At 37.8% G+C, this 9,464-nt stretch overlaps 1 protein-coding gene across 1 annotated transcript; it reads right to left on the minus strand.

The window, feature by feature from the left end:
* Positions 1-213: 213 nt before the first annotated feature.
* On the minus strand, positions 214-9,185 carry LOC111872048 (iron-sulfur cluster assembly 1 homolog, mitochondrial). The gene is made up of 4 exons (XM_023865546.2): positions 8,840-9,185; positions 8,685-8,738; positions 5,408-5,513; positions 214-713 (listed from the first exon to the last, which is right to left on the minus strand). The coding sequence occupies exons 1-4, from the start codon at positions 8,921-8,923 to the stop codon at positions 565-567; spliced, it is 393 nt and encodes a 130-aa protein (XP_023721314.1). The 5' UTR covers positions 8,924-9,185; the 3' UTR covers positions 214-564.
* Between the last annotated feature and the right edge of the window lie 279 nt (positions 9,186-9,464).

The raw sequence follows: 9,464 nt of genomic DNA on the forward strand, positions 1-9,464 counted from the left end.
CCCGCAACAGCGTTATAGTTAATTGTAGCCGATACTTGTAGGTTGTTAAATAAATCTGAACGGCGTCTTCAGTAAAGAAACACGTTACAATACTCATAAAATCTTAAAGTTCATTGTTTATAAAAGCTTGTGATTAAAGAAAAGTCAAGTTGGATAAATGGGTTCCTACTGTCATACACATTAGCTGAAACTTTTTACAAATATTAAATAGTATATTCTCAGATACTTCAATTTTAATGTGCACAATCCTTTCTACAATTTGAACACACAATTAAAACTGAAATTTCCACACTCTTTGGCAACAAGAAAAATAGTAGTCAACTATGAAATATCACTTTTCACATATTATGACCAACATTCTAAACTTAATTTATTATGAACATGACAGGTCTTTTAACACCATTAGTAAAAAAAAAAAATCTGTATTTGTTATCATTCACTGAAATTTTACAAGTCACTTTTTAGAGTGTCTTGTTGTACTAACAATAAAGTGAAAACTTATCCAACAATGAGAAATGAAAAACTTAAATAATTTATAAATATACTAAAATATACAACGTATTGTCAAACTGAAAAGCTTTCACCACAACCACAAGTTCCTTTAATATTTGGGTTATTAAAAACAAATTCTGATGACAGTTTTGTTTCCACATAATCCATCTCAGTGCCAAGAAGTGTCAGTTGGGCCTTCTTGTCAATGATAACCCGAACTCCTGTAATGAAAGCAGAAGAATCTGTTATGTGATACACTGTAGATTGTAATGCTGAAAAGAGTGAAATCTGTTTAACAGTTTATTTAAATACTTCAGTGGGTCCAGACAGAGATGCAACTTATTTACATGTATAGAAGCCTTTGATCTACAACAAATCTAGCAGTAAAATGCTATGTAAGGAACGGAACAAATGGCCATCACAATATTTTACCCCTATATTATGGAACTGAAATGCCTTCTTGAAATATATGTCAAAGTGTTTGCTGCTGTACAGATTCTCACTGGACACACTGCATCATCAAAATGAAAATTATAAAACGAATATTTGGACTGAAGAGAGATGGAGTGACAGGAAGTTGGAGAAAATTCCATAATGAGTAGAATCATAACTTATACTCTTCTCCAAGTATAATTAGAATGATCAAGTCAAGGAGAATGAGGTGGGCAGGGCATGTAGCATGAATGGGGGAGAAGAGGAATGCATATAGGATATTAGTGGGAAAGCCAGAAGGAAAGAGCCCACTGGGAAGACCAAGGTATAGGTGGGTTGACAATATTAAAATGGATCTTAAAGAGATATCATGGCATGGGTTGGATTGGATTGATCTGGCTCAGGATAGGGGCCAGTGGAGGGCTCTTGTGTACTTGGTAATGAACGTTCAGGTTCCATATAATTTTGGGAAATTCTTGAGTAGCTGCAGAATTGGGGGCTCCTCAAGAAGGGATCAGCTCCATGAGTAAGTAAGTAAAAAGTCCAGTAGAGGGGTGGCCCTCCAGCTTGGGGGTTGGGCGTGGGGCTAACAACTCCTCACCATAAAAAAATTACTTTGTTGCAAAAATGAACAGAAAGCCTCAGACCTGGCCAGATTCCTTGGATAAATGACCTAAGCTAAAGAAAATAGATACGAGATTTGGCACTTGGAATGTTCGAAGTGTGTATAGGGCAGGTTCGCTCAGGGCAGTGGCAGAAGAAATCTTAAAATATAAGTTAGATTTAGCAGGAGTGCAGGAGGTCAGATGGGATGGAGGTGGCATTGCACATGCAGGAGAATATACATTTGTCTATGGAAAGGTGAATGAAAATCATGAATTAGGTACAGGTTTTTTCATACATAAGAGAATCGTATCTGCAGTTAAGAGGGTAGAGTTCGTTAGTGATAGGATATCATATATAATATTAAAAGGTCGCTGGTGTGATATCATTGTTATGATGTTCACGCCCCAACAGAAGATAAAATTGATGACATAAAGGATAGATTCTATGAAGAACTAGAACATGTATTTGATAAATTCCCGAAGTACCCTACGAAAATTTTGTTAGGAGATTTCAATGCCAAAGCAGGGAGGGAAGACATTTTCAAACCAACAACTGAGAAGGAGAGTTTGCATGAAATTAGTAATGATAATGGAGTTAGAGTAGTAAACTTTGTCACATCAAAAAATCTTACTGTCAAAAGTACAATGTTCCCACATCATAACATTCATAAATTTACTTGGATATCCCCTGATGGGAAGATACACAGTCAAATAGACCATATTTTGATAGATAGGAGACGACAATCAAGTATATGTGATGTCCAATCACTCAGGGCAGCAAATTGTGATACTGACCACTACCTGGTGGTGGTATAGTTTAGGGATCCATTACACAAAGCTAATCTTCATCAGGAGGCCAATTATCATTTCAAAATTTGACAGTGTCAAGAACTTCACACTGCCACAAACCTCAGAGCAGAAAGGGGTTCCAAATTTAATTTAAAACACTTCATAAATATAACCATTTCACATGCAGTGCAGTGGGAGACAGATTAAATGCATGCTGCATCTATCATACAACAGCATAGTATGAGGATGGATTAAGAAAATTACCGAAATTTAGCTGTACAGAGATAACTGTGCTTCCTGGTAAAACAAAGGGTGGAATGCACAGAAGTGGAATATTTGCTTACTGGGGAGCACCTCGCAACAGGCTTAGACACATTGGTGTTCTGCAGTCAGCTGGATCCTGCACCATGACAATGCACTCTGCCACACCCCCTTACAGTGTGACAATTTCTGGAAAACAATCAAAGGTGTCTATGGCGGAAATTCAATAGAATCTTACAGCAAGTCAAGGAGAATGAGGTGGGCAGGGCATGTAGCACGAATGAGGGACAAGAGGAATGCATATAGGATATTGGTGGGAAAGCCAAAAGGAAAGAGACCACTGGAAAGACCAAGGCATAGGTGGGTGAACAATATTAAAATGGATCTTAGAGACAGGCTGGGATGGTATGGATTTGATTGATCTGGCTCAGGATAGGGACCACAGGAGGGCTCTTGTGGACATGGTAATGAACCTTCGGGTTCCATAAAATGCTGGGGGAATCTCATGGAACTGGGTTGGAATGAATACAAACGGAGCCTTGAAGAATTACAGTAGAGTTTCACATTCCCAATGGCAATTACTGAAAATGTGAAACTGAAAGGTATAATACACAAAATGTTTGGCTACAGAACTAATACGTATACTAAATTAAACCACAATCGGAGGTTGTGAGGTGAAAAGTTTACTTTCAGGTGTGTTAGATTTCTATGGAATGGCTGAACTTCTCTTCACTATTGCCCTAGTAAATACTTAAAACTGCTACCATGAAGAGAGCTTATGCATTACATGCCTGTTGGCTGTATGCCAAAGCCCCAGCAACAGTCATGTTGCTTCTTGTGTCCAAATGGAATGACAATTACCATATTTAAAGAAATGTTAATGTAATATACCTATGCAAACAGCAAGGAGAGAATTCAGGCATCAATTTCACAATATTACAGTTCATACAAAAAAAACAAAAAAATAAAAAATACAAAACAAAACAATACAAAAACTATTCATACATCTGTAAATAAATTCAGATAGGCAGGGTCTCTGTTTAACCAAAGAACTGAATGAAATCTTAAGTGTGTTCACTGAAGATAAACTGGATGAAATCAGTGCTGGGCATGCACATTCTCATCAAAAAATAAAAATACCTTACACATTTTGTGCAGTGTGCCAGGGGTTAATGCTTCAGGTTTCTTCTTTTTCCAAACAGGAACATGAGCGAGGAATGTTTGCATAAACAGTGGCCATTTCAAGCAGCTGGTGTGATCTAGACAAACTTTTGTTTTTTGGTTTGTTGGCCTATAGGCTTGTTTTTTTTTATTTGCTAGTGGGGTGGGACTTAGTCCCTTGCAATGCAGCCACTTCTGGCCTATTGTACCAGCCCCAGATGATATGTGAGGGTGATTGTGGAGAATTGGTGGAATGAAGATTGGCAGGGGAAACCGAAGTACTCGGAGAAAACCTGCCCCAGCGCCACTTTGTCCACAACATATCCCACTTGACCAGACCCGGGATTGAACCCGGGCCGCCACAGTGGGAAGCCAGCGACTAACCACTTCAGCTATGGCACAGACTACAGGTTTGTTACCTGTGCTGCGAATTCAAAGACTTGTGAGGGAGGAGCTTATCTCTCTTCTGTTGGACCAGCCAAATAATTCATGGCAGGCTCTCAAATAACCTCCAAGCAGTAAGTGTACAATGTCTCAATGAACAGTTCTATCACTATGATCAGTCAAAATGGCTCCTAAAAACACAGAGCAGTTACTTAAGATGTTCCAGCACTGGTCATAAAGTTTCAACACCAATATGAAAGTATTTTAACTTGTGAGGACTATGTAGAAAATTACTCCATTTCTAATTCCACACATTCGTATCCCATAATATAATTACTGTTCATGTACGGTAGACCACGCACCAGCACGAGTCAAGACATGTAACAGTCAAGACACGTCTGCGACATGATGAAAAGAAAGCACAGATAAAACAAATGTGATTATGAAAACTGCCGCACACCGGCCTGAGTCATGATGCTTACGAATCACAAATGAAGCAAGACTGCGTCTTTTGTCTCATGTCTTGATTCATGTCTTGACACAGCTGGTGTGCGGCCGCCCTAAGATTTCAGATTCTCACAGCAGTAGCTATGAAGAACACTATCTTCTGAAGCACGATGCTGTGTAGTCTGGTAGAAGTTTACTGATTTCTGGAAGAACATCTTCATGGACAAACAGCAAGTCAAGCAAGTAGTGCAGATCAGACATACAAAAGGGTGTTATGGGCATAGGCCAGGGTAGGAACCCTGAAGAAACTAAGAAAAGCAACAAGAAGAGCGAATGAATAGACGTCCTTATACATACCATTATTCATCCCAAGAGGGAGATGGGAAAATAAAGCATGAACAATCAATGGGAGATGTAGGTAGGCACAGAGAGCAACAACAGCAGTAGGTACAGTATGTACGAAAGACAATGCAGAAAAAGTAGGACAGCTCTAGTATGAGTAGAGGCATTATCAGGGTCTCAAGGCAAGGCTTGAAGAGTGATCAAAAGCTGAAAAGAAGGACAGTACTGACCCAGGCGGAGAGATGGACTAGATTATAACTGATGCAGGAGGACGGAAAGCAAAAAGAATGGACAGCACTGATGTAGGTGAGGGGACTAACAACTAACTAACTTGGACTGAAAGCAGGGTATAGAGGATGAAGGGAGGAAGATGCTATACAAATCGGCAAACATCTGTTATAAAAATGTGGATAACTGTTGTAACCATAAGCATGGTACTTTTTAATTGAGAGGTTAAATTATATCTTCGAATGTCTTTACAAACTGTATCATACCATCTTGAACCACCTCCTCATCTAATTTCCCTTTTTCTATTGCATATTCCAATGTGTAACTCAGACCATTACATCCTCTTTGTCGGACACCAACTTTCAGTCCAATCTGAAATATCAAAGCAAGTTACAATCTTAATACATACCACAATAATAAAGTAATGAATTTCTTTTTGGAGTCAGGCCATCATGGACAACCCTATGATGTCCCTCCTCCAAGAAGATACTGTCATGTGATGTGTGACTACATACAGCGTTTGGATTGGTAATTGAATTTATTGCACACTTTAACATGTAACTCATAATTACACTTTACAAATCACTATCATACACAGAATAGTGTTCTCAGTCACGGTCTTCACTGCACTGCTTGGTAACGTCTTCCAACAGTGGATGAAGCTCTGCTCCTTGACTCACATCCTCGCAGGATGGTGGCCAACTTACACCAATCTCCTGCCCTCCTGACTGCCATCTCAGGAACCTGTTTGTGTTTCCAAAAAATCTGAAGGAATATACATATGCTCAAAGAGTTCTTTGTTGTCCTTTTTTCCCAGTGTTTTACATTTTTTCATATATTCCAACATCTATGGTGCAGTTGGTAAATCAGTTTTATGTTGCAAAACTGATAATCATTATGTGATGCCACAACAGTACATAACATATCTCTGGTAAACAGCAATATATACTAATGACACTGTCACTGTTTCACTAATGTTTACTTTAAAACAAACATAAATGAGGAATTGGTGTACCATTCATCAAACAGAATTTGTCTCTTAATATCACCTGTTTCTCATCCAAACATTCTGAACTTGCTCTTACATAATCAGTTTAAAGAACAGACTTGACAATAAATAATTCACAGTACTTCTTAGAAAGAACACAGCTGCTCAACTAGTTAAAAAATTGTTCACCTTACATACTAAAAGTTCATTACTATGTTCACAAAAGTCTGCTATGATCCCTATTCTGAGCCAGATGAAACCAACAACACCCTTCCACTCCATTTCTTCAAGATATATACTTCAGTACTATTGTCAGTTGCTTAGGTATTCTAAATTATCTGTTGAAGAATGAGACCTGGTGTAACATGTCATAACCCTCATGCTGGAGGATAATTTATTTTTAGCTGTCCACAGCTGCTTATTCAACATATTCTCAACTATCAACTCCATACCATTAGAAAATCATAAATTAATGGAAATAAATGTAGCCAAAGATATTAAAACCCATCAGCTGTAGCACAACATTCAATAATAAAAGTACATAAAGATACAACTCAGAACATAATGTGTAAAGGTTATGGCAATTCTCTACAGATAACTTCACTGTTTTATTCTGTTACAAATTCATGTACACTTCACTTGTATTGACTGATTTACATACAAGAACACCATGCCATAATTGAGGTGGTTAGATCCTGGCTTCTCACTGTGGAAGCTCAGCTTCAGTCTCAGTGCAGTGTGGGATTTGTGGTGTACAATTTTAGTGTATTGTACTAGAAAGTAGTTGTATGTGATGTGACAAACTTGTCATATACAATAGGTCTTTTTAACAATTGCTTTATATAATTGACAAGATAAAATAAACTGTTTCGATGATATGGCTTGCCAATATGTGTGGAGTGGAAGGTTGTGGATTTGACAGTGGTTTTCCCACCACCTGTGTGTGTTGTCCTGACAGCTTGGTCTGTCTGTGTGAGGCCTGAGTATATGTTTTATTGAACTGGGGACGAGTGATGTGTGGTCATCATGAAATTGTAATTTTGTATTTTTATAAATGTAATGTTTTTATATCTTGGATTTGTTATATATGTTTAAGCTATATGACCAAAATATTCTGTTACCTTTGATAGAACCTTTTATCTTAAATTTTAATGTATTACGCTAGAGAGAAATTGTATTATGATGTAAACATACATTGTCTTATTTTATAAGTCTTCTTGACAATTGCTTAAGAGTATTAGCAACATAAATTGACACAATTCTGTATCTAAGGCTTTTGCCTACTATAGATGTAATGGAATAAGGAAGAAATAATAATAATAATAAAAAAAGAGCTCACTGGTTTCCTTCAAATTATCATTTCATCATTCCATGCCACCACCACTTCATACACAGACCCAGTCACCCCAAGACTTCTCACTCAAGTTGCTAAAGGAGACAGACCACTTCAGATCAGCACTTGGTAATTCATTTCAGTTAATAAGCACTGGTTTTCCACCACCTTCCAAAATTACCTCTGGGCTGAGAGAAAGAAACAATATATTTTCACACTGTGCAGTGTGAAAATGTTATAACACCTTTTTATTGTGTGCCATAACATTCCAGAAACATGGTATATCACATTCTACATGTTTTGGAACTGACCTCACTCCATACATGGTAAGCCTCAGTACTTGATAGAGGTGTGTGGTCATCTTCATGCCTTGGCTACTTTACCCCAATGAAAGAGCCACCTATACCCACTGGAAATCAGGAACTGAACCACAATTCCTTGGTTATCCAGCCTAGTTATTACACAACTGAGCTATGGTCATTCATAACTGTATGTAATCATGTATACCACTTTGAACACCTTATCATCCCGCAATTTTGATGTTACACTTACTAAACCTAACACCATTCTAACTTGCTGAATGCAGCTGGTCACTAGATAAGGATGCACTTTGATCTGTTTCATTAACCCTATCAATGTTGAGTAAAATCTTCAACAATTAAATACAGTAATGGTGGATACATGTTTGTCAAAGCTTGAAATTTGGTGTTTCAAGTCATCTGTCAACATTGTATCCATATGGCAGAATTCTACTGGGATGGAAATTGTCTCATGTGCCTTTCTTGCAGTACTCTGGTAACTATGAGGTTTCTCAGAAGTTATATGTTAGCTTGATATCTTCAATGTATAAGCTGGTTTCAGCAACAGCTAATCACATCATTACACACTTTGAGATGCACAGTACACTTTCATGAATCTGGCTTTGTATTCAGATTGGTGGTAACAGAGCAAGGCACTGTGCAATCCAACATCTAAATTATGCTCTGTATAAATTGTTTCTTAACCAATAACATGAAAAAAAATTGCAGCACAACACTAGCGTTAGATGGTACACACTTAAACCAAACACATCACCAGCAATAAAACTGGTTTCATATACTAATGTGCGTGCCATGATATACGTACTTGCCATCTCTTTAGTAAATATATAAACAAAAGAAATATATATATATATATATATATATANCTGTTTCAGTCAAAGAAAATTATTCTGGATACATACACTGTCCACTTTCTGAGCCAGGATCTCCTTTATTTTTTTAACAGCTGCTGGTGTCTGAAAAATAAAAGCGCTCAAGTCATCCAAATGTACACACAAAAGGTTAGGTTAGGTTCTTACATATCATATGCAAAAACTGTAAATTTCTCTTCACACACCAAAACTAAAGCAGCCCTAGACTGCATAAGCCGTCTTCCTTTTACCGCCTTAACTGTAGCAGACGAAACAATGCGGCTGGCCATTTTACCTTTCAACCAAACAATATATACTTCGACTTTTTAAACTGACAAACAAAAACGGCACGGCGATTAAAATGCTCCTTTGCACCGCAACAACATATTGACGATATTGACATTATTATACGGGTTATTACCTATGGGCATATATCGCATACATCAGAACAGATGACATTTATCGACCTGAATAGCTTACAAAACCTCGCAATGTTCGCAATTCATGGGACCTATTTCGCGAGAAAGTCGCAGCTTCTACCACCAGAATGCATACTTTCAAATAGGCATATCACAATTACGCTTGGCTAGATTTCATCGGAACCAAGCTATCTCCATCGAGCTCCTCAAGAAATTTCCAGCATTTTAAGAAAAGAATCAGGAGGTATATTAGTGCCCGAAGAGCCGGCCACGGTCCCTGTCCTCAGCCAAATGAATACAGTTCACTCCCCCTTTCCAGCTAATTAATCTAAGATACATTTTAATATTATCTTCCCATCTTAGTCTACCTTCGGGGTTTCCTACAAAAATTCTGAACGCAGTGTTCTCTCCC

Source organism: Cryptotermes secundus, unplaced genomic scaffold (genome assembly GCF_002891405.2).
Source record: "Cryptotermes secundus unplaced genomic scaffold, Csec_1.0 scaffold162, whole genome shotgun sequence".
In the NCBI taxonomy this organism is placed as follows: domain Eukaryota; kingdom Metazoa; phylum Arthropoda; class Insecta; order Blattodea; family Kalotermitidae; genus Cryptotermes; species Cryptotermes secundus.